The following is a 26,320-nucleotide window of genomic DNA, read 5'->3' as shown; positions in this document are numbered from 1 at the left end:
TAACCCAGAAACTCTCGGGATCTCTGTCAGAGTGGCCCTGAGAAAGGTTAGAAAGTCTCTTTTCCCAGCCTGGCCCTTGAAGAAGGAGTCAGAGCTCTTCATTTCTCAGTCTCAAGGTTGTTCATTGTTTCTTATCTATAAAATTCTTTCTCCTGCCCCACTGAGGTCCATCCAGCAGGACAGTTCCAGGCACTCTGCCTGCCCCAGAGCAGGGTTATGTCTTTATACTAAAAACTACCTGTACAATGTTTACAATTACTTCCCAACACCTATCACCTATGTTAGACAGTGAGCTTCTACTCTAAACCAATCTAAAAGTGCCACCATCACAGCAGAAGATGGAGGCCAAGAAGAAGGAGGAGAGAGGCTGGACACACCCAGTTCCCTCCATCTTGCCCCCTGAACCCCCATACCAGAAACCCCAAAATCTACTTTTCCACCCTGTGATAACTTCACTAATATTCTACCTAAACTGTTGTGGCTTGCTGGTCTTCATATAAGGTTGGTAATTTGCTCCAGGGGTCACAATCAAACCCACAGGGGTTTTGGACTCTGTGCCAGGGTCTCTGAGCCCCCTGGCAGGGTCTGGGCTGCTCAGGACAGCCAGAGGGATGTGCTGGGTTCTGACAAGAAACTTGCTGAACAAATGAACGTTTAGCAGCAGCCAAGTATCAGCACACAGAGTAAAGCAGCATCTCCAGTGTTTCCAACCCCCTCTGAGCTTCCAGCACAGGGCCCAGGGAAAAGCCTCTTTGCTTGCCCTGTCACTTCTGATTTAGAGCCTTCCCACATCCTCCTCCAGGCTCCAGACTCTGCTGAGCATTCCCCCCTGATGAAGGAGCCCTTTGGTGCCCTCCATGCCCTCCTCTGAACCATTTCCAACTGAGAATCCCTTGGGAGCTGCAGACCTGGGGCAGGCAGGGTGTGAGCAGCCAGAGCCATTTACTGTCAGCTCCTTTCCTGATAAATCCCCGTGGTTCTGCTGCCACTGGCTCAGAGGTGCTGCTGGCAGGAGGACAGAGTTTCATAAGGCACAGGAGGGACATGGGCTTGCAGGACCCAGCATCAAACGTGGCTCAACCATCACAAAACTTCCACTTCTGAGGGAACAACCCTAGCAGAGAAACCTGCTGAGCTCGAGAGCCACAGCCCTTCCAGGTGATTAGAGGAGCATTTGTGCAATGGCTGTTCATGCCTTTCAGCTGCCAGGGGCAGACACTCTTCAGGCTGCTCCATTTGACTTGCAGGAGCTAAATGCTTTCCCTGACAATTGAGCTGCTTCCTCAGAGCACAGATTTAACACAGCTTTCCTTTCTCCCTTCCTGTGATGCTTTCCAGTAATGAAAGCAGCCACCCCCAATGCCCCAGGACTTGCTCGTAACTGGAATGGAAATGTGGGAACCCAGGAAAAGAAATCTGATTTGCACTTCCTGAAGATGTGCTGAGAGAAGCTCAGCAGGAGCAACTTCATCCCCTGAGATCTCCAGCCCTGGGTCACATTTCCTTGTTCCTATAAAGAATATTGCTCTTCTCCTTCCATAAACCCCTGGATTTACACCAGCAGGGTGGGAACTACCTGAGCATAACCTCCAGCAGATATAACTCCTCATTTATCTACAGCTCAGATAATGGACCTGGGGGCGTAGATCAGCCTGGGGAGCAGGCACTGTGCACTGCCTTAAATGTTGCTATAAAATAAGGAGGTTTATGAATTCCTGTTGTTTAGTTAATCATCGATTTATTTCAGAACCCTGCACACTGCAAGGCAGCTCAACTTGAGGGGAAAAAGGAAAAGAGATACAATTTTATGGGAAGATAAAAAAAGAGGTTTATTATATATAACCATTAGAGTTCCTCCTTCAGATGTTTCAATGTCTAATGAAATTTAAAGCTCTCTCTGTGTTTTCCTCCCTCCTCTACAGTGATGATTGCCTTTAGATATACACCCCAGTTACAGTAACATAACCAGAAATGATGGCATGCCATAGGTATTTTATTATGCATTCAGTTTTTTAGGGCTCAAATTCTATCTGCACCACAGAAACCTGGTCAGTAAAGCTGCCAGAACTTCTGCAAAGACAGCAAAACTGACAATTCCCCATTTCATATCACATTTTCAAACATATCTCCCTCTTAAACGTTACAGGTCTTCTAAATTTGATGCCAATAAACACATTTTCTCCTTTAAATGTGTCCCAGAAAGCCAAGCAAATCCATTAAACACAGCGAGTGCTACCCCTGGAGCAAATGAAACCAGGCAGCCCAGACTCACACTCCCCTGGCTGCTCATTTTGGGAAGATACTTCTCAATTTTATTGGACATAAAAGTGTGGGAATGGGGGAAGAGGATTCAATGTCTACGTGTCCCTCCCAAAAAATGAAAATGCAGCTGCTGTAAATGTTTTTTAAATTCAAATGCAGCAGAGATTTTAGAAGGAAGAGGCACTTTGAAGCAGGACATAGGGCCAAGCTCCTTGGCCTGGGGTGCAAATTTCCACCAGAGGGTTTTGGAGGCAGGGATGACACAAATCCCACCGGTCCCACCCCTTCTGTCAGAAGGGTCCTCACCTCCCCCAGGGCTGGGGACACAGCCCCTGGCACCTCTGAGGAGCCCCTGGCTCCTCAAACCAAGCACCAGCAGAGCAACAGAACCTGCTCCAGACCCTCCCAAATAACTGAGTCCAAACCTGTCCCAGGCCCTCACCTCAGCTGGGGACAGCAGACACCCCCTCCATGGGCTGCCCTTCCACTGGGCACCCATCCACACGGGATGCAGCTTCAACTGCTGCATCTGAGCTTGTACAGCACAAAAAAAATCTATTTGCTGGCTGTTCCACTGTGATAGATGAGTAATGCCATGGTGGACTCTCTGCCCTAGGTTACAATATAAAATGTATTCTGTTCCCATCCTCAAGAGCTGCTGAAACCAGGAGAGGCATCGTTTCTTCCTTATCTCCTGTTGATGGGCCCATCAATGCCTTGCCCTCCAGGAGCCGTTTCTGTTTCATGGACCCCCCACATGACTCAGAACGATTCCAGCCCATTGTGAGATGTTCCACCCAGGGGGAGGAGCTCAGCATCCCCACCTGGATATAATCTGGGCTTTGGGACAGAGCAGGCAGTCCATACCCTCTGATTTTCCAGAGGCCAAGAGCTACCAGATGGTTTCTACAGGATCACCATTTCAACAAGACCATTTCATCTGGATTGCTACCAACACCCTGACCAACAGAGTGTCAAGTTGTATTCTGACTCTGTCAGTGGTTTTTCTTTTGTCTTATTGCATGTATTTGGGTTTTTTCCCCTTTTCCTAATAAATTTTATTTCTGACTTGGAGTCTTTCAATGGTTTTGCTTTCAAACTAGAACACTCTCACAATTAAAGGGCAAATATTATCTATGTTAGGAGCAGTTTTATAGCTTTATAGTTGTGTCTTCCCCCCCCCTTGTGTTGTTCTCAGGGGTGCCCTGGGTTTGGGACATTTGGGAGGGTCACTCGTTCCTGTGGCAGCACCTGAGCTCCAATCAAGGTGTCAGGCAGTGATCTCCAGCACTGGGCAGGGAAGGAGGAGTCCATGGACAGAACTTTGGGAGGGGCTAAAGGGTTAAAAGGTGAAACCTCCATGGTGTGGGTGAGCACATGGTGGGAAGGATCCTCTGCTCCCAGCACTGTAATATTTTCTCTATTCAGCCTTCTGTTGTATTTTTGATAAGGTTTTAATAAACCTTTTAAATCCTTGTTAGTGAGCATTGTTTTTCTCACACAGCTGAGGTAACCACCCTGCTCCTGCTGCTGAACAATCTCTTTGGATCATCCCAGTGCTCATCCCTGAACAACTGTTGGCTCCTGTAATTTAATCTAAATAGACAACAGAGCTCTTGTAAAAACGAGACAAAGGACACGGCAAGACACTTCTGTGTGCCTGACAAAAGCAGCAAATGATGGAAGTGAACAGTTCTGAAGGGCTTTTAAAATGGTTCACTTGGCTGATTTTGGGCTGTCAGCAAAAATTACCAGTGAGGTGCCCTGCTGGGAAGGGTCTGGTGCTGCTCCTGCCATGCACACATCCCGAGCCACAGGGACCTGGCTCTGCTTTCTGAATCTTTTGGAAGCTTTTCCCCATGGCCTCAGGAGCAGGTGGAGATGCAGCCCCAGGACACAAACCCCTGGCCAGGAACTGCAGCCCAGGGGCTCAGGGAGGAGCTGGGGGAGCCTTTGGCAAAGCCATGGAGAAATGATCCCCTGTTCTGATGGGATTTGGCTGTGGCTGGAGGAGTCTGGCTGGCACAGGGGCTTTGTCAGGGCAGCTGGGGGCAGGAGCTGCTGGGAACATCAGGAAAATGCATTTTTCTCCAGCTCTGCTTTTTTCAAGTGTGGGATGAAGACATCTGTGCTGGCCATTAAAGCAGGAACATGTCCTGTGACTCCCCACCTCTGAGCATCCTCTGGAACAAGCAGAGATAAGGAGAAAACCATTCCTGCCAAAATCTGAGTTCACCAGGCTGGTGAGAGGCTGCAGGATCTGGAGCTGGCTGAGCACAAACCAAAGCCACAGGAATGCTGGGTTTCAGTGTTCACAGCCAAAGGCCAGGATCCTGGAATAATCCAATAAGGAACATGAGCTTGTTGCAGACCCACAGAGCTTCAAAATGGCCAAAGCCAAAATGCTAAAGAGAAACCAGATGTAGTTCTGTACAATTAGATGGATTTAAACCCAAAATCCCAGGAAGGAGAGGAGGAGCATTGAACTTCCAGATGCAAAGTTTGTGTTTGTTTGCAGCTCTACAGCTGCAGAGTTGACCAAATCCAACCTCATGGGGGCTGACAGCTGAGCCCCAGGTGTGGGTTTGGGTTCACTCTGCTGGAGCTCACAGATTGAAGGGGACTGGAAAGAGGAAAATGTGTCCTGACAGCACAGATTTCACAGAGGGACAGTGCAGCCCCGGGATTTGCATCAATTCCCTCTGTCCAGAGCTCCAGGAACAAAATGGGCAGGCACAGGAGGGACCCAGAGCAGCTGGGGATCACACTGGGAACCCTCCTGTGCCACCTGAAAGGGGAAAATCAGCACCTGTCTGTGGTGGTGTTCACAGGGTCCCAGGACGAGGGAAGAGATGAGAATCTTGACTCCATGTTTCACAAGGCTGATTTGTTATTTTATGATATATGTTATATTAAAAGAAAATGATATGCTAAAACTATACTAAAAGTATAGAAGAAAGGATTTCATCAGAAGGCTAGCCAAGAATAGAAAAGGAATGGAATGATAATAAAATCTTGTGACTGACCAGACAGTCCAAGACAGCTGGACTGTGATTGGGCATTAATTAAAAACAACCACATGAGACCAATCCCAGATGCACCTGTTGCATTCCACAATAGCAGATAACCATTGGTTACATTTTTTCTTTTCATCTAAGGCCTCTCAGCCTCTCAGAAGAAAAAATCCTAAGGAAAGGATTTTTCATAAAATGTGTTTGTGACAGTTGTCTCCCTTTGGTGGGGGATCAACATCTCAGGATAGACAGGACCAGAGAGCAAGATGTTTCTTCACCATTCACAATCTCTTTGCCAGCTTTTCTTAAACATTTAAAGGCTCCAGCACCTTCCCCTAGTCCTGGCTCATCAGTTAATATCCAGTGTTTCCTTTGGGAAGGAAACAATCAGCTTGAATGATGCCAAAGGTGCAATGAGATAAAGGAGATGCTGGATGAGCTGAGCCCTGAGCCTGCTCATTGCCAAAGCTCCTCCTGCAGACAGGAGCCCCTCCCTGGCCTGGAGATGGGCAGGGTGGGCTGTGCAAAGGGCTAGGCACAGACCTGAGGAATTTCCAAGCTGAGGAATTGCCAGGAGCACCTCCAGTGCCCCTGGCAGAGGCACCCAGGGAGCAGGGAAGGGACACAGCCCAAGGATCCCCTTCTGTCCCAGCTCCAGGGCAGATCCTGGGGGTCACCCTGTGCCTTGGAAAAGCAGAGCTGAGGATTTTCCATCCCATTTTCCACCTTGAATTCAATATATTTAGTCCAAATGTGAATTTATACCTAATTGTGTCTCTCAGTTTAACTCTGCTGCTTTGACAGAATGAAACACCTCCTAGAAAAATAAACTGGGGTTCTCTGTCCCTGAGGCAGATCCAGACAGTTCTGCCCTCCCTGGGATTACACAGGAATTCTTCATTATCAGCTGCATCATTTCCAGTGCTGGGAGATTCTGAGGCTCTTTGCAGGTTGAGCTTCAAGGCACAGATCTGATATTAAGGAACTGCAGTCAGCACAAAACTGTATTTCTTAATAAAGGAAAAATTAAAAAAAAAAGGTGATCCTGCCCTGATTGATGCCACTTCATTTGCATATGCCCACTAGCAGCACTTTGGTTAATTAACACATATTTTGTGTCTGTAGATGAATATGAAATAATGGGTTTGGTACTGAGGCTTTGGGTGTAAATTCAAGCACTGAACAGGTTCCCTTCCCTCCTTCTGTATTTTCTGTGTAAATAAGACACAATAACTCCTCAGAAGGTGGTGACACATGACAAAAGCCAAGAAGAATGTACTTGTATTTTAGAGCCAGATGAGTTAATTAGCTCATCAGATGGAAGCACTGTTTGGAGGGGCAGGGATGAGGAACAACATCTTCTTCAGGGGGAAATTGAATTCTGGATATTTTAACCCTTATGGCTCAAGTTCAGCTCCAGAGGCCTCAATCCAGAACTGCACTTAGGCAGCTGGAACAGCACCACCAAAATGAAAAGGGCTGCCCAGGTGGCTGAAGTTAAGTGCTCTGCTGGATCCCAGCCTGGGCAGTCAGAGCTGGAATTTCATTTCATTTTCTGAACTGCTTCCTGCACCAGCAGCTTCAAGAGAGGCAGGAAATGCTGCTCTGATCCTTGAGCAGAAATACCCCAAGAGATCCTTCAGCTCCATGGCATCCAGTGCCTCAGGGCAGAGCTTTCAGCCAGAGCCAAGGAAGGCTGAGTCAGCCCTGAATCCCTCTGGAATGTGAGGCAGGATGGGCTGGGGCTGAGCTCCAGCACCAGGAGCTGCTGAGGAGGTCCAGCAGCAGCATCTTCCCTGCTGAGGGACCCCTGAGGAAAGCCTGGCATCAGGAGAGGGATAAAGGAGCTTGAACAGCTCTCAGCCTTAGGGAGAGGTGCATCAGAGCCATCAGATCATCCCTGAGCCAGCAGCCTGGCTGTGAGTAATGAATCACCTCAGGGAAGGCAGAGAGCTCCCTGCTGGGAGGGAATTCCCTTCCCAGGGGCTCCCACTGGGAATGCTGCTCATGGGGAGCCCCACAGAGCCCCTGGGTCACAAGGACCCTGCAGACAGGGATAAACCCACAGGGACATGGGAATGCTGCTCACAGGGAGCCCCACAGAGCTCCTGGGGTCACAAGGATGCTGCAGACAGGGAAAAAGGCACAGGGACATGGGAATGCTGCTCACAGGGAGCCCCACAGAGCCCCTGGGGTCACAAGGACCCTTCAGACAGGGATAAAGGCACAGGGACATGGGAATGCTGCTCACAGGGAGCCCCACAGAGCTCCTGGGGTCACAAGGACCCTGCAGACAGGGATAAAGGCACAGGGACATGGGAATGCTGCTCACAGGGAGCCCCACAGAGCCCCTGGGGTCACAAGGACCCTGCAGACAGGGATAAGGGCACAGGGACATGGGAATGCTGCTCACAGGGAGCCCCACAGAGCTCCTGGGGTCACAAGGACCCTGCAGACAGGGATAAAGGCACAGGGACATGGGAATGCTGCCCAGCTGTTCCCACTGGGATCTCAGGGTGCTCAGGGCTGTCACACTCTCAGGGCTGTCACATAAAGGGACGGGTGCCAGGCTCAGTGCCAGGCTCCTCCTGCTCAGGGAAGGAAAGGCAAGATTTTCCAGGATGGCTGGAGGAGAGAAATGATCAATTCCCACTGAATTTGGCTGGGAATTTCCTCTTCCCTGTTGCACCGAAGCAGTCCCACAGGTCTGCCAGTACTGGGAAAGCTGTGGGAGAAGGGAGCCAGCGAATGTGAGAGGACCAAAGGAGCTGCTGGGATCCTTGCAGAGCCCAAGGATGCCAACACCTTTCCTACACCCAGGAGGGGCTGCAATTCCTGCCCCAAGCAAGGTTCAGGCCCGCTAAATCCACCTGAACAGGGCACAGCAAGTACAGGGAGCCCCAGGGTTTGTCTGGATCAGAGGGAGCCATGGGCTGGACAGGGCACAATCCCCCAGGGATCCTCCAGAGCCTTTCCCAAAGCCCTGGAGCCAGGCAGGATCTGCAGCCAGAGCTGCCATCCCTGCCCTGCCCTGCCCTGCACACGTGGGGCTGGAGACAGACACAGGGGAGGGTGGGAAAACCAGAACCTTCCACAGACACTGAAAGATTTGATCTGCAGCCCTGGGAGAAGCTTGGACTGATGTAAAAACACAATACACAGACATTAGGCAGAAAAATCATAAACTTATGTTTCTGTAGTTGTAAGTAAGAATATGCCAATGATGCCTCAGGTTTAGCTTTTCCATTTTTCCAATTCTATGCTGCTTCAGTGTGTGGGTCTGGGCTTCATATTATGGGATGGTGAGCTCTGTGCACAGAGCAGGGAGAAAAAACAATTCCTGCTCCAGCTGGGGACCAAGGACAAATGATCCAAATCTCAGCCCAAGAGCACAAACACCGTGGGCTGGAGAGAGAAAAACAAGGATGGGACTGCATGGGCTGGGGCTGGAATTGGACAATGAACTCCTCTTGGGACTTTTGCTGCTCAGAGTGACTCTGAGAAAGGTTAGAAAGTCTCTTTTCCCAGCCTGGTGGTCGAAGAAAGAGTCAGGGCTCTTCATTTCTTGGTCTCAACGTTGTTTATTGTTTCTTATCTATAAAATTCTTTCTCCTGTCCAGCTGAGGTCTGCTCAGCAACAGAGTCAGAGGCACTCTGCCTGCCCCAGGGTGGTGTTGTCTTTTTATACTAAAAACTATGTGTACAATGCTTACAATTACTTCCCAATACCTATCACCTATGTTAGACAGTGAGCTTCTACTCTAAACCAATGTAAAAGTGCCACCATCACAGCAGAAGATGGAGGCCAAGAAGAAGGAGAAAGGCTGGATGTGCCCAGATTCCTCCATCTTGCCCCCTGAACCCCTATTCTAAAAACCCCAAAAAATCTATTTTTCACCCTGTGATAAATTCACTCTCATTCTACTGAAACTTTCATGGCTTGTAATTCTTCATATAAGGTTGGGAATTGTTTTTTCCAAGGGCTCAATCAAAGGCACAGGGCTCTTGGGCTCGAGTCCTCCAGGACAGCCAGAGGAATTTCCTGGGTTCCAACAAACTCCAAGGTGCAAATGGAGCAGAACTTACAAAAGTGAGAGACCCCATGATTGATTGTGCATTTTGTGGCCATTTTGGGTTGTGCTGCCCAAGGTGGATCCATTGAGGCCTCTTAATAAATCCCTGCTTTATTCTTTAGCTCTGTCTAGTCTCTGCTCCAGGTCAGCCTTCACAAGGCATCACCTTAACTGAGAAAGTGCATTGATGAGATGGTGAAGGGTTTATAATGTGGGGGTGTGGTTGTACAGAGTAGCTGAGAGTTTAGAAGCTATAATAGTTATAATAATGTGTGTACATGTGAGATAGAAGCCATTGACAAAAGTATCCACAGAGTTGTAGAAGTAAGTAAAGGTGATAGGTGAGAAAAGCAGAATAAACCCCATGGGGTTTACAAAGTTCTGTATTGCCTTGTAACAAAGAACCTGCGACTGCTCCTGAGCTATGGCTGAGTGCTTGCTCCTCTAACATCTCACAGCCTCTGAGACTGATGTTTATCTGAGCAATAAATCATTCCTAGCCCCAAAATAGTCCCATCCCTTCATTTCTAGCAGTGCCAATGACAGGGGAGCATGGCCAGCCCAGCCCAGGTGAAGGAGCAGGGGGGTTTGGGGGGGCTCTAAGGGCAGCACCCACCCAGCCTGGCCCTGGCACCAACCATGGGACTCTGCAGGGATCCCAAAGCAAGGACTGGGGTATCCCAGGGATTTGGGTGTCCAAGGGGCAGCCAGGAGGAGATGCTGGGTGCTGCAGCCACGTGGGGAGGAGGAGGAGGAGGCAGGAAGGTCTCCCTGAAGCTGGGAGTGCAGCTCTGGGACAAGGCTGGGTCACAAACCCTGTCATTGTCCCTGCCCTGTCCTGCTGGCTCTGCGGGCTGGGATGGAGCTGGGCAGGGATGGGCTGTCAGTCTGTCAGTCTGTCAGTCTGTCAGTCTGCTCCCTGCCATCCCATCAGGCTGCCAGAACCTTCCTCAGACACTGAAGGGTTTCATCTGCAGCCGGGGGAGAAGCTTGGGTTGATGTAAAAATACAATACACAGACATGAGGCAGAAAAATCATAAACCTCTATTTCTAGAGTTTAAGTAAGAATATGCCAATGATGCCTCAGGTTTAGCTTTTGTATTTTTTCAGATTCTGTGCTGCTTTAGTGTGTGGCCTTCCAGCTGCATTCCCTGTCCAGGAGGAGTTCAGATGAGAAGGAAATGCAGCTTAGCCAGCTCTGAGAGCCTCCAAACAGGGGGTGCTTTGTAAAAAGGAACAGGTCTGACTTCAAAGTCCTTGGGAGAGGAACAACAGCAAAGCCTCACAGACACCCCAAACACACTAAAAGCTGCTTGGGAATTTTTAACTCTGAGGTTTTGGGTTGAAAATCACAGGAGTGCAACAGCATTGATTACATCTTACCAGGAATAATCCTCGAGCTTAGGGGAAATCTGTAGTCAGTGAAGGGAGAGTCTTATCCCTGGAAAAAGGCAACACTCATTGAAACAGGGCTGCTCCTGCCCTGCCTGAGTCACCAGACTCCAGAAGAGGGAAAAAATCAACTTTGTGGCTCTGGCTGAGGTGGGAAGGGACCTGTGTGTCCCACAGCCCCAGCAGGTGCATCACAAGTGAGTCTGCTCCTAAAAAGAAGAAAAATCCCCTTGCTTTGCAGTCACAACAGGCAGGGAACTTTCCAAAGGCTTCAGGAAAATAATGGGATGAAAAAACTCCTCATTCCTCACCTCAGTTCATAATGAGCCTCATTTCTTGGTGTCACATTTTCCTGGGCATTTCCCAAGAGTGTTTTTTTGTCAGGTGACAAAGTTCAGTTTTGCTGGGAGTTGGATTTTAGGGCGAGACAAGGCTGTTTTTTCTGGTTTATGGGGTAATTTATATCCCAGCACACACAGAGCAAATGTGCTGATGCTCACCTTGCCCAGGGAAGAGGGAGGGCAGATTTCAGTGCTCATTCCAGGCACCCAGGAGTACTTTGGAGGACAGTTGTCCTCCAGGGAGAGCTGCTATAGAACAGCTTCCAGAGGGCCTAACTTTGCTGCAGCTCAGCAGTTCCTGACCAAATTGCAGCCTCCAGGCACTGGGGGAGCCAGGGCTGCTCCAGCTCATGCATCATCCCCCAGTAATGAGATCTCAGTGTGGCCATGGCCCAGGCAATGGGACAGGCAGGGCTGGCCAAGAGAGAAGGGGAGCAGTGGGCAATGGGGGTATCAGCTGTGGGTTTCCCTGGGTCTGGATTTGGGCACTTGAGATGATAGTTCATGTTCACACTCAGGTGTTTATTATTTCTTATCACTAAAACAGTCTCACTACTGTGACTTCAGCACAAAATGGCCAACAATCTCTTGGTACAAGGTCCTTTAAAGCTAAACTATCCAATTAGGAACTGACACCTGGATTATTTTCCCTTTTAACCCAATAACTGATCCCACAGAGCACACAATGTGGACTTTTCTGCCCAATTACAAAATGCCACCCAAACCCATGGAGAAGGAGGAAGAAGAAGCATGAAGAAGAAACCCAGGATGACACCCTGTGCCCTCCATCTTGCTGCCATCTACACCACACTAAAAACCCCAAAACCTCAATTTCTCACCAAGTGACACACCTACACTGCTCTCTACAATCTATTTCACACTTTAGTGGATTCCAGTCTATTCTGGAGTTCAGGAAACTTTCTCCATGGATGAGGGTCAAAGTCAGTGCTGCCCTGGGGGTCAGGGCACCCCAAAGCAGACACAGAAACATTCCCAGTGCCTGGGATTCCACAATGTGCCCTGCAGGATGCTGGCAAGATGGAATTCAAATGATTCATTTCCCTGCTGGCACCCCCCATGGCAGCTCCTGCTGCAGGGAGTCCCTGAATGCTCCCCAGAGCAGCAAGAGTGGCTGGGGACAAGTCCTGGATGGGGCAGCACTGGGGGGTCCCTGGGGATGCAGCTGAAGGGTCCCTGAGCACCCCAGGGGAAAGGGACACAGCCTCAAACTGCACCAGGGCAGGCCCAGCCTGGACAGGAATTTCTGCCTGGAAAGGGCTGGAAGTGCCCAGGGGGGTTTGGAGTCCCCATCCCTGGAGGTGTCCCAGGAACAGGTGGCACTCAGGGAAAGGGGGAAAATGCAGACTCAGGGGCCTCCTTTGCCACCTCTTGCCCCACAGAGGATGGAGAGCTGGAAGCCCAGGAGAAGTTTAAGTGATGGAAGTCATGGCCAAGAAAAGCAGTGTAGGATGGAAACCCAAACCCAGCTGTCCTGGGGAAACTGGAGGTGTCTTTGGTGTCCCCAGCTGGGCTGGGAGCACCTGTCCAAGGAGTCCCTCAGTGGACAGAGTCAGTGAGAGCCAAATCCTACAGCAGGGGAAGCTCAGAGCTCACCAAAATGCAGCAGAAAGAGCAACATGGGTGAGTGCTGCTGAGGAGAGCAGAGTCAGAGCACAGCTGAGCTCAGCAGGAGCTGCCCCAGGGTTTCTGAAACCCACTGCACAAAGAAAGCAAACTCTGCCAGATCCATGAACCTGCCTGTCAGGACCCAGGACACTGCTCTGGCTGCCCTGGAGGACTCCAGACCCTGGCAGGGGCTCAGAGACCTTGGCACAGAGTCACAAACACCTGTGCCTTTGATTTTAGCCCTTGGACACAATTACCAACTTTGTGTGAAGAGTTACAAGCCACAAGAGTTTGAGTAGAATGATAGTGAATTTGTCACAGGGTGAAAATGTAGAATTTTGGGGATTTAGAATGGGGGTTCAAGAGGCAAGATGGAGGAATCTGGGCATGTCCTGTCCTTCTTCTCCTTCTTCTTGTCCTCCATCTTCTGCTGTGATGGTGGCACTTCTGGATTGGTTTAGAGTAGAGACAGACTGTCTAACATAGGTGATGGGTATTGGGAAATTATTGTAAATAAAGCACACACAGAGTTCTCAGTATAAAAAGCCAACAGCACCCCAAGGGCAGGGACTGTGCCACAACCCGACCTGCTGGACAGATCTCAGCAGGGCAGAGAAAGAATGGAACAGATAAGAGAAAATAAACAGCCTTGAAAAGCAGAGCTGAGGAATCTCAACTTCTTCTGCAGTCATGGGGCTGGGGAAAAAGAGACTTTAATACCTTGGGAGCCATTCCAGGAACACCAAACCCAAGACCTGCTCAGCCCTTGTCCTGGCTCCACAGCCCAAGAGCCCCAGGGCTGCTCCTGCTCTCCACATCTGGATTTCACCATCCACCATGGACAGGCTCTGACCTGGCCCAGTGTTAAACCAGCCCCTGACAAATCCCAAGCACTGCCTGCCAGAGGCACCAATCCCACGAGAATCAGTAAAAAGCTGACACCTGCCAGAGTTTGAAGTGACAACAAGGCATGGCTGAGTCCTGAAATGGATTTCTTCACCCACCAGTGACTCTCAAACAGTTATTGCACGGGCAGAGCCATCACATTTCCCAGCAAAGATGATCAGAACCTTCCCAGCATAAAAATCAGCATGTCAGGGACAAGAGGAGAATCAGCTGGGGTGAAAATCAGCCCTTCCTCCCTGCTCCCATCTGCAGCAGATAACAGGGCTGACAAACCCTCTGGTTTCAGAGGGAAGTGAGCTGGGAGCCTCCTGCCATCCCCTCCCCAGGAGGGACAGCCACAACCCAGCACCTCCTGCTCAGGAACCATCCCAACCCAGCTCCACTCCCTGCAGGAGGCTGGGGTGGGAAGCATTTTATCAGTTTAGAAAACAAGAGTAGGGCTCCAGCTAAAGCACCCTCGAGCAGCCTCTACATCCTGAGCTGACAGCTCAAATGCCAGAGCTCAGAGCTGAGCCCACACTTGTGCTGATTCCTGCTCTTCAAACAAATGCAGGCAGTGATTGGATATTGTTCAGGGGTGGAAATATTTCTTCCCACCACACCACAATCACTCTGAAGAGCAAAATCTCCTCCAACAGGGGTGCAGGTACAAATAAACAGAGGGAGGTTGTGTATTCCTGGTGTATCAGTATTTCTGAGAGCTTTTCCAAGGTCAGGCCTACCCTGGTCTTATTTCCCTCCAAATTAACTTGTTTTTTATTTGGAAACATCCTTAAGCCCTAATTTCTAACTGGATTTTGGTGTCTGACAGATAAAATACTGCTAAAATGCTGGTCTGGAGTTTATATTGCTGGCAAGTTTGGGGTGTGGGGTTTTTTGCTTGATTGTTTCAAACTCTTAATGTTTGGGGCTTTTTTGTTTTGTTTGTTTGTTTGTGTTTGGTTGGTTGGTTGGTTGGGTTTTTTTCTAATGTTTGCTGAACTGCAGGAGTCTCCAAGGTCCTGCAAGGCACCAGCAGGTCTGGAGTAGCTGCTCTGTGCTCCTTGTGTCTGGAGATGGAGGAGGCAGAGCTGATCCCATCCCACAGAGCAGTGCCAGATGCAACTCCCATGGCTGGTAAAGACAATTTCTCCAGGTTTTAATGGTTTCCCTGTTGGTTTTTCCACATCTTGCTCTAACTCCACATTTCTTTCCCTGGTAAATGAGCCCAGAGTTTCATTCCCTGCTGGAGGGACTGCAGCCCTGGGGTCCCAGCACAGGAAGGACAATGGAGCAAGTCCTGAGGAAGCCACAGAGATGCTCCAGGGCTGGAGCCAGGCTGGCAGAGCTGGGGGTGCTCACCTGGAAAGGAAAAGGCTCCAGGGAGAGCTCAGAGCCCCTTGCAGGGCCTGAAGGGGCTCCAGGAGAGCTGCAGAGGGACTGGGGACAAGGGATGGAGGGACAGGACACAGGGAATGGCTCCCACTGCCAGAGGGCAGGGCTGGATGGGACATTGGGAATCAGGAATTGTTCCCTGGCAGGGTGGGCAGGCCCTGGCACAGGGTGCCCAGAGCAGCTGTGGCTGCCCCTGGATCCCTGGCAGTGCCCAAGGCCAGGCTGGACATTGGGAGCAGCCTGGGACAGTGGGAGGTGTCCCTGCCATGGCAGGGGTGGGATCAGATGGTTTTTAACATCCCTCCCAACCCAACCATTCCATGATTCCATGGGAATGCCACCCCATGTGCCCCGTGCACATAAATCCTCTGGCTTGGCAGCACCAGTGATCTGCCTTGCTGGATTTAGAGGACAAATCTGGGGGAAAAAGCCTGGGATATTAAGAGGAGATGCCATGCTTTTCTTCTGGAAATACTTTTTAGGCTCCAGGACGACCCTCAGCCAATTTAACAGCAGCAGTAAAAGCAGCTCAAGTCAGTGGTTAAACTTCCAAGGGATCCCTGAATTGTGCTTGACTTAATGAATCCAATAATCGATTCCTACAGCACAAATAAGGTGTGGGATGGATCAGCTAATAAGCATTCTCAGTTAATTGCTTTCTTCAAGTGACAATTTGTACAAATGATACCATCAAAGTAGTAATAATATCCCTATTGATTAAATTAATCTCGAAAAGACAACTCAAATAACTTTAATTAGCAATGCATGACACAAGCACAAAATACTCTGAAAACAACCTTGCAGCCCATCCCAGACTTAGAAACCGTGGCAGCAGCCATGGCACAGACTTTGGCATCTTTATTGCAGCAGATCCACACAATTTTATGGAGCATCTTTAGGGAATGTCTGTGACTAACCATGAAGAGCCATTAAGCCTCCCTGCAGAGCCCAAGAGCACAGGCAGCCTCCCCACTTAGTCACACTCACTGAAAACCCAGGAGCACAAACAGCTCCAAAAGAAATGAAAACTTCCCAACAGGAGGAGCAGGGATGGGGAATGAAGTCTCTGTGCCAAAATTCCCACCTGGAGCTGCCAGGGACCTGCAGCAGCAGCACTTTCAAACCATGAGAACTGGGCACCACATGGTATTTTTGGGGTTCCCCATGGCAGGAAGGAAATGATTAATCTGACTTTATGTTCTTAGAAGACTATGATATGGTATTATATTATATTATATTATATTATATTATATTATATTATATTATATTATATTATATTATATTATATTATATTATATTATATTATATTATATTATATTATATTATTATGCTATATTAAAACTATACTTAAGAATAGAGAAAGGATACAGACAGAAGGCTTAACAAGATACTAATTAAAAACTCCTGAGTCTCTCCAGAGTCTTAACACAGCCTGACCGTGATTGGTTATTAAGTTAAAACAACTCACATGTTGGATAAACAGTCTCTAACCACATTCCAGAACAGCAAAACACAGGAGAAGCAAATGAGATAATTATTGTTTTCCTTTTTCTCTGAGGTTTCTCAGCTTCCCAGGAGAAGAATCCTGGGCAAAGAGGATTTTTCAGGAAGTGTGATGGTGACAGGCACCAGGTTGATGATACCAGAGCAGAAACTCCTCCAGAATAGGAAAGGGTTAAAGAGTTGGCCCCAAGCTTGTTCAGAGAGAGCAGGAGCTGAGCTGGGCCTGGAGAAGGGGGCACAGCAGCCAGGGCTCCCCAGGATGGGGAATGGGAACTGTGGAATGCCAGAGGGGCACACAGGAGCCCAGGGCCACCCTGAGAACAGGGGGACTAACAGAGCTGGGTCTGGGCTGTTCAGGGGGGCTTTAGGAGCCTCCTGCAGGACTTCTCTCATTTTGCTCCCTGAACTCAGCAGCTGAACGAAACATAAGGCCCAGATATTAACCCACAACAAGCACAGTACAGCTCATTTTACAGCACTCAGAGAACCATGAAATTCTTTGGGGTGGAAAGTTTCTCTGAGATCTTTGAGTTCAGCCCCCAGATCTGCCAAGGCCACCAGTGCCACCAGCACCGTGTCCCCCAGTGCCACATGCCCACTGTTAAACCTCTCAGGGATGGGATTCCCCCACCCTGAACCATTTAATTAATTCATTTATTTAATTTATTAATAAATCAGGACTCTTGTACATGGCTTTGGCCCTTCCAGGTTAGTCCAGCCCAACCTTCTCAATTCTTTATTTCCATTTGTTATTCAGATTCCTCAATTTAATTTCCCATAACAGCTCACCCAGTGCTTTTGCCTGAAACACTGTGAATTTTCCATGCCCTTCTTTTAACCTCAATGAATTTATTACTTTGTTTTTGTTGTTTGGGCAGTTCTGACTAGATTTTTCAGATATTTTGATGCCAAAACTGCTGCCAGGATTGGAGGTGAGGCTACACCGGTGCAGAGCAGAGAGGGACAATCACATCCATAAAACATTTAAAAGTGCCCCAAGATTCTATGAACAATGATGGAATTTGCACCATCATCAAAAAGAAACACTTTCTGCATTTATTTTCATCCAGGAATCACTGAAACAACCAAGGAACCCCAAGTTACCTTTGGGACTCCAGACAGCCACTTATCAGGCAAAACAGCAAAACACCCACAAACAGATTTTTGGAGCTCAAGAATCTTTAAAACTCTACTTTCTGTGCAGCCTTACAAGGCAGATTTCCAAGTATTTTGGCTCTCAAAGCCACCAGTAATTTAAAAACCTTGACCAGAACACACAGCATGAGTGTGAAAATGCATGGCTTGGAAACACAAGCTTGGGAAAGTCACTTGGGAAAGAGAAGGGCATTTTATTTTTTTCCCCAGAAGAATGTTTATTGGCCTTTCTAAAAAATTCAGCACATGAAAAAGAAGAGGACAAATGCTCACCACTTTCTCTGAGACATCTGGCCAAGTTTTCCAGTTAAGAAGCCAATCTTCAATTAAATGCCCCCAAACCAGGCAAATTAGCTGAAATTACTGCGAGAAGAGCAGCTCCACAATGAGACCAAAAATCCCAAATCCAAACAAACCAGGAGAGGCACGAGAGGAGCTGGGTTTGGAGAGGGATCCCTGCAGCCCCACTGCAGGATGAGCAGTAATTACTTCACAAGGAGAGGAGCTCTGTGGCACATTGAAAACTTTTAATTTCCACTCCCTTGTTTAAGGGAGATTATTGCTCCCCATAGCCAACAACAACAGATTTCCTAAGTTTCCTGTGCCTTGCCAGCAAAGCAAATATCCTCTGGTGGATCTCTGAGCTGAACAATGATTTTTCATTTTTACAACAGCACAATCAATGCAATTTTCCAGTTAGAAGTCTCCAGCCTCCCCCTATCAGCTTGTTAATGCACAAATGTACTCCAAACCATGCCTGGAAGAATCTCCACAGACTCTGCCATCCCAGGTTACTCTGAACATGGAATTCATCACTTATGAATCACTTCAGTGTGTGTAAACACTTGAATCACTAAGCCAGATCTAATACCGTACACAGCAATCAAGGGATGTTGTCAGGGGGAGGCACTGAGGCAGCTCTGAAACCCTGCCTTGTAGAGTTTTACTGCTCAAAACAGCTTTTGTGCTTGTGAGCACGTTTTATTTGCAGATGTTAAATGCCTGGAAAATATTTGCAGGCTTTGTGTTTTCCTGAGACACTCACAGGAGCCCCAGCACCCACAAACACTGCTCACCCAACTGTGTTTCTCCTGCTATTGAACATCCCTGTAACTTCCAGCAACACTGTGACAACACAGCCAGCTTCAAGCTGGAAATGCCATTTCATTCCAGCAGCCTTTTGCATCAGGTCACACAGATTGGAATCCAAGGAAAAAAATTAAATTCATCCCCCAAACTGAGTCATTTTTCTCCTGCAAAGTGAAATTAAAACCCCGTGAATGCCAACCCCTCCCAGGTCCCCTGAGGGATCCCAGTAACTGCTCAGCTCAGTGACACCTCTGGGCTCCTGGGAGCACCCTGAGGTGACATTGTGCTGCCCAGTGGCACCAACCTTGATGCCCAGCTCGATGTTCTCCCCTCCGTACACGTCCATGCCGGGGTCCAGCAGCCCAATCTCCCCGAAGAATTTCCTGTTCACCACGAAGGAGCAGCCGATCATGGCCGGGGTCCTGCAGGGAGAGAGCACAGGGGGACATTGAGGGACATTGAGAGACACTGAGGGACATTGAGAGACACTGAGGGACACTGGGGGACACTGGGAGACACTGAGAGACACTGGGGGACATTGAGGGACACTGAGGGACACTGGGGGACATTGAGAGACACTGAGGGACATTGAGGGACATTGAGAGACACTGAGGGACATTGAGAGACACTGAGGGACACTGGGGGACACTGGGAGACACTGGGGGACACTGAGGGACATTGAGAGACACTGGGGGACACTGAGGGACACTGAGGGACAATGGGGGACACTGGGGGACACTGAGGGACAATGGGGGACATTGAGAGACACTGGGGGACACTGGGGGACATTGAGGGACACTGGGGGACACTGAGAGACACTGAGGGACACTGGGGGACATTGAGGGACACTGGGGGACACTGAGAGACACTGAGGGACACTGGGGGACATTGAGGGACACTGGGGGACATTGAGGGACACTGAGGGACACCGAGGGACATTGAGAGACACTGGGGGACATTGAGGGACACTGAGGGACACTGGGGGACACTGAGGGACATTGAGGGACACTGGGGGACACTGAGGGACACTGAGGGACATTGAGAGACACTGAGGGACACTGGGGGACACTGGGGGACACCGAGGGACATTGAGGGACACTGAGGGACACTGGGGGACACTGAGGGACATTGAGGGACACTGAGGGACACTGAGGGACACTGGGGGACACTGAGGGACATTGAGGGACACTGGGGGACATTGAGGGACACTGAGGGACACTGAGGGACACTGAGGGACACTGGGGGACACTGAGGGACACAGGGGGACATCTAGGGACACTGAGGGACACTGGGGGACACTGAGGGACATTGAGGGACACTGGGAGACACTGAGGGACATTGAGAGACACTGGGGGACATTGAGGGACACTGAGGGACACCGAGGGACATTGAGAGACACTGGGGGACATTGAGGGAACTGAGGGACACTGGGGGACACTGAGGGACATTGAGGGACACTGGGGGGCACTGAGGGACATTGAGAGACACTGAGGGACACTGGGGGACACTGAGGGACATTGAGGGACACTGGGAGACACTGGGGGACACCGAGGGACATTGAGGGACACTGAGGGACACTGGGGGACACTGAGGGATATTGAGGGACACTGGGAGACACTGAGGGACATTGAGGGACACTGAGGGACACTGAGGGACACTGGGGGACACTGAGGGACATTGAGGGACACTGAGGGACATTGAGGGACACTGAGGGACATTGAGGGACACTGCCCCATCCCAGCTGGCCCATGGGCTCACTGCTGCTGGGCTCAGCTGCCTCCCACCACTGCTTGTAAGAGCCTGAATAAGGGATGTAGGACTCCAGGCTGCTCTTCTAAATAGAGGTTATTATATACAAAATGCAGTTTATTGTACACAAAATGCAGTTTGTTGTATACAAAATGCAGTTTATTGTATCCAAAATGCAGTTTCTACTATACAAAATGCAGTTTATTGTATCCAAGAGGTTACAGCAGCCCAGGGTTGTGGGTGACAGAGCTGTGCCCACAGCTGTCAGCTCCAGCTGCAGGCAGGCCTGGCGACCCCTTAGTTTAGGTTACATTGCATTGTAGACTTTTCTTTGCTGAGCATTTTCATACAGTAGAACCAATCTTGATTGTGTTTAGGGTGAGGAAAACGATTGCAGTTATTTTTTATAGTTATTTTTATATATAACTTCTACCTATAGCATATAGGTAGAAGTTGAGGGTAAGTTTAGGGTTGTAGATGATAATGATTGCTATTCAGCCTAGGAGGGAGATGGGAGAAAAAGCTAGGATTTTTCGGATTTGTGTTTGGTTGAGTCCTATTCATGCTCCCAGGGCTGCTGAGAGGACAGACAGGATAGTTCACTTTTATCTACAGCCTATCATAGCTACTGTAATTACCATATTCATGTCACTGTTCTCCAATCACTAACAGTCAGTACATTACAGTTTAAGCCAGAAGTTGTTTTTCAGTTTTCTTGCAGTGGAAAATTCTGAGACCTTTTTTCTACTTGCCACATTTGCTGCCTTGTTTGCCTGTGCTCTCTTCCTGCTTGGTAAAAACATCTTCTTGTTTGGGGTGGGTTTATCCTTTGCTCTAAGCCATACAAACCCCTTCTAACTCACACACCCTTTGCTCCTTGGTTATCCAGTGAGACTGGCTCAGCAATTCTTTTCTTCTATACCAAAACTTGCTTCCATCTCTATTCCTTCATCAGATTCTACATTCAAAAATCTTTCTGCCATGCATCCATATCTGTGAGACTTTCTTGTCAAACTTTCACCCTTCCCAAGAACCACTCATCCCAAAGATTTCATGGCTATGTGCCTTTGAAGATATTGTTTTACCACTGCAATAAATAGCCCAAAATCCAAGCTCTTTTCAGGCTGTACAGACTGGAGGAAGGTTTTCCTGGGGTTTTTATGGAAGAGCTCTCAGGCTGTGCTTTACTGGAAATATCTCAGGGTGTCTGTGGGCAAGGGCACAACTCTGCCATAAATGAAGGCAATACAATAATGGAAATATAATAATGGCCTTTCCCTGTGTCTTAGGTTAGAAATAGCTGTGTGTCTTCTATTCCCATGTGTCAGAGCTGGGGCAGTTCTCTGCTGTTCTTGGGGCAGTTTTCTTGATCTCTCCCCCAGCCAATCCTCCCTGCAGGAGATCTCTGCTGTCCATGGCCACTGAGTGTCCCTGCAGGGCTGATCCAATTCCAGCATCCCATGGGGAGATGCTGCATTGCCCAGGGCAGGAGCCAAGCATTCCTACCTGGATCCAATGTGAGCCTGGCACAGCCCAGCAGCCTTTGCCCAGGGCATTGCCAGAGGAGCAGCTTCTGCTGCCCTGCATGGCCAGAGGGAGCCCAGGCCCATCTGCAGCAGCCCTGGAGCTGCAGAGGAAAACTCCCCCCTTGTGCAGGATCCCTGCTCCAGCAGAGCCACAGCTGGCACTGCAGGAGGGCTGAGCCCCCATGGGATGGGGCTGTGCCACCCCCTGACACACAGGGGACAGGGACTGCTCTCACTCTGGCAGTGGTGGGTTTTCTTTTTCTGTATTATTGCATTTGTATTTTTAATTTTCCTAGTAAAGAACTGTTATTCCTCTTCCCATAACTTTGCCTGAATGCCCCTTAATTTCAAAATTATAATAATTTAGAGGAGGGGGTTTACATTTTCCATTTCTAAGAAGGCTCCTGCCTTCCTTACCAAACACCTCTTTTTCCAAACCAAGACACCCTTCTCTTACTTCCAGCATGTCTGGAATGGAGTAGACTATAGGATGGTTATTTTTAAGGACAGAGCATTTCCAGCTGGAATCACAAAGGAGCCATGGCCACCAGCAACAAGCTCACTGCAAATCTGTAGAATCAAATCTTTTAAAACCTGTTTGGAGAAGCATCTGTGGGGTCACTTCCCAGTTCCCCCAGTATCAGCAGGGCTCTGGGTTAGGGATCAAGCTGTCACATCCATCCTGCATCTCCTGCCCTCCAGCTCTGAGCTCTCAGCTCACACTGCAGCAGCCAGGGACAGGGAAATAACCCAGAAAACTGGGAGCATCAATGAAATAGCACAAGAAGGGAGGAAAATCACAGAACTAGGAGTTAATTTGTCATAACTGTGCAATTTTAAGGACATTATAGATGGTTGTGTTTACTAATGACCCTCATTACTCACAAACCCCTGGACCAGCTCTCCAGCTGCTCCAGCTGCCCTGAGATGAGGATGCAGTTCTGATTCACAACACTCTGAGATCACATTTCAGGGGATTTTTGGAGTGCTTAGCCCTTGTGACCCTCTCTATAAAGCTGCACTTTGCCCAGAGCCCAGCCCTGCACAGCCCCACGTGGTTCTGCTTGGGGACACTCTCAGCTGCTGCTGCTGCCATGCTGTGTGCACTGTTTGCCCCTGGGATATTCCCTGAGCTGGAACAGAAATAGAAAAAGCATTTTCCCATTTGACTGCTGCTCTTTGAATCTGTGCTGTAAAGGAAAAACCCAGGGACCCACTCAGTCCAGCAGGGAGGTGCCAGTGGATTTTACAGTGAGGGCTTGGCCATGAAGACCCCCAACATCCCAACACAAGGTCCTGCCAGAGGCTGATTTTTGGGGAGCTCCAGGGCTCCCCTGCCCACCCTGAGCTCTGAACAGGGGGATGGGATGCCCATCCTCACCTTTGTGAGCCCATGGAAATCCCAGAGCCCCAGGAATGGCTGCTCTGCAGAGGGAAGCTGCTCCCGAGGCAGGAATGGGGTGACAGGATCCTGTGTGCTAACAGCAGCCCCCAAATCCTGCCCCAAAGCCCATTGCAGCCCTGCCCATGCCATGGAGCAGTCCAAGGCTGGGCTGAGCAGGTTTGGCCTGCAGAGGTGGAGAACAGGCCTGAGTTCCCCAGAGCTGGCTCTGACAGGCCCCAGCTCTCCATCCACACCTCACACAGCGCCCAAACCTGCCAGGGGAGCTCCTGGGGACCCCAGGACAGCTCAGGAATTCCAAGGATTTCACAGCTCAGCTCCACCAACAGCCACCAAACTCATCCTGATTAAACCCACCAGTTCCTTGGATGAAAGCTTCTGCCCACTTTAATATTATTATTTATAGACATTTTAATATTTCTAATAGAAAGTAGAAGAGCTAGATGCTGCTGCCACATTAAATTAGTTCCAATTGGAATCTATCAGAGGGTTTTTCCAATAGATTTCTTCCCTGACAGCTGGCTCAGCCTTCCTTCCATGGAGCAGGATAATGTTTCATGGTTTGCTGCCACTCTGGTACTTAAGATTTCAATTCTCTTGCTTTATTTGTAGCAAGTTAACTGCCATTAACAGAAACAATTCCTTCTGAAATGATAACCACCTTACAGATGCCAAATCTAATAGTTCCATTATCCTAGATTACCTCCTGGAATTTAAGAGAAGGGAAAATTGCTCTGGTTTTATCCAGGGTATGAACAACCCAGTTCATCTCCTCCACTGGGAATAGGTGTGGAAACCTCTGACTTCTCCTGTCAAAAACTGTTAGAGACACTCAGAGGAGAGGCAAAAGGCAGAAAAAGAATCCAGGAGAAAGTTTCAGACACAGGAAACTGCATTTTGGACCCAATAATGAGGATCAGTGGGAACTCTCAACCAGGTAAATGAGGTTTTCTGGGCTGGAAACAGCTCAGGACCCTCGAACAGGGGCTGTACCCTGAGAGCTTCTTTCATTGTTATTTATAAATCATGGAATGGTTTGGGTTGGAAAGGACCCTAAAGCCCATCCAGTGCCACCCCTGCCATGGCAGGGACACCTCCCACTGTCCCAGGCTGCTCCCAGCCCTGTCCAGCCTGGCCTTGGGCACTGCCAGGGATCCAGGGGCAGCCCCAGCTGCTCTGGGCACTCTGTGCCAGGGCCTGCCCACCCTCACAGGGAGGAATTTTTTCCTGAGACTTCACAACATGAATAAATTTTATTTATAAATAAAGCCCAGAGCCATCAATCCTTCCCAAAATTCTCTTGGAAACAGCTGAACTGGGATTTAGCAACTTCACCTTCCAGTTTTCTCCCTCCCCGTTGTGCTGCACGTCCCATTCCAGCCCAGGATCCCAGGCAGCTCCTGAGGCACCAGTCCTGCTCCCTCCAGCAATCCAAATTAAGTGCTCCATTCTCCTCTCTAACAATGCCTCCACATTAAATAAATGAAGAATCAAGCAGCACTCAACAATTTAAATAAAAACACCATTTGATTTGGGAGTAAATCCCTCAAAAAGGTGGCCGCTGACAATAATGGATTGCTCATCCCCAACGAAATAATGGCCTGCAGACAAAGAGCTGATAAAGCCTCTTGTTCCTCTGCCCCTTAATTAAAAGCATTTACACAGCTTGTTTTTAAAAATCACCCAGCTCAGCCGAATGCATTTTTATGTGTCCGATAGCTGTTCTCCCTTTAATGAGAAAGGAAAAGCAGAATTTGGCAGGAAGGAAGAGCAGAGATGCTGAGCAGAATTATTGGGTTTGTATCCAGAACTCCACAGTGTTACTTCCTTGCCATTCTTTTGGTGGGTTCTTCTACAGAACAAGTGAAGAAAGGTCAAGAAGAGCAGCTTTTATGAAATATCCTCCTCATGGATCTCTAAATAAAGATGAAGGAGATACAGGGGAAAACGTTTATCCTGCTCTATTAAGTTACTTTAATGGTCTGCCTTTCTTTAGCTCACAGTTATCATCTAATGATTAAAAAGTCTCAAGGAGATTGCCCCTTCAATTCAAGGAAATTAATTTTCCCCCACAATTGGATTTGGCTTCCAATTTTACACTAAAGAGCAGGTTATAAAATATGTAGAAAAAAGATATTAAAAAAATAATTAGTGCATTCACCATTGACTGCAAGAAGCTGAGAACAGACTGGAAGAACTTCCAGAGTGTCCAATTCCTGCTAAGCTGCTGCTGGTTCTAATAAACTTGGATCATGGAGTTGCTCACCTTCCTCACCACAAGCAGCACTTGGGGCAGGAGGGATTGCTTTGTCCCTCTCCCAGCCTTGCCATTCCTGTTTCAACACATGTTACAATCATGGATGGAATCATGGGATGGGTTAAAACTCATCCAGTTCCACCCAGCAGGGACACCTTCCACCCTCCCAGGTTGCTCCAAGCCCCGTACAGCCTGGCCTTGGGCACTGCCAGGGATGGGGAATCCATGGAATAACCCCTGCCAGGGCCTGCCCACCCTCCCAGGGAACAATTCCTAATTCCCAGTATCCCATCCATCCCTGCCCTCTGGCAGTTTGACCACTTCTCCTGTCCCCTTCTCCTGTTCCCCCAGTTCCTGGTGCAGGGTCCCTCTCTGTGTCCCCTCCACACCCTGGCAGGTGCTCGAGCTCTCCAACACCCTCCTGTTCCCCAGGCTCAACAATCCCAAATTTCCCAGCCTGTATCCATGGGGAGGAGCTCCAGTCCCTTTATCAGTGTCATGGCTGCTCTGGCCTTGCCCCCACAGTTCCAGGTCTCTCTGGCTTCTGTGGTTGAAATCACCTCCAGGTGTTAGAAAGTCTCTTTTTTCCCAGCCCCTGACAGAAGAAGTTGAGATTCCTCAGCTCTGCTTTTCAAGGCTGTTTATTTTCT

The 26,320-nt window shown here is 49.0% G+C and overlaps 1 protein-coding gene across 2 annotated transcripts in view; it reads right to left on the bottom strand.

Annotated features, from left to right (window-relative positions):
• GALNT17 (polypeptide N-acetylgalactosaminyltransferase 17) overlaps positions 1-26,320 on the bottom strand; it is a 257,661-nt gene that overhangs the window by 75,961 nt on the left and 155,380 nt on the right. For both annotated transcript variants that reach the window (XM_071448253.1, XM_071448252.1), the window contains exon 6: positions 19,041-19,158. In XM_071448253.1, coding sequence (XP_071304354.1) covers positions 19,041-19,158 — 118 coding nt within the window. The remainder of the gene's footprint in view (positions 1-19,040; positions 19,159-26,320) is intronic.

Source organism: Agelaius tricolor, unplaced genomic scaffold (assembly GCF_023055355.1).
Source record: "Agelaius tricolor isolate 1412-34295 unplaced genomic scaffold, bAgeTri1.0.p SCAF_25, whole genome shotgun sequence".
NCBI lineage: Eukaryota > Metazoa > Chordata > Aves > Passeriformes > Icteridae > Agelaius > Agelaius tricolor.
The sequence above is the reverse complement of the archived record's forward strand: the minus strand, read 5'-3'. Positions and strand labels throughout refer to the sequence as shown.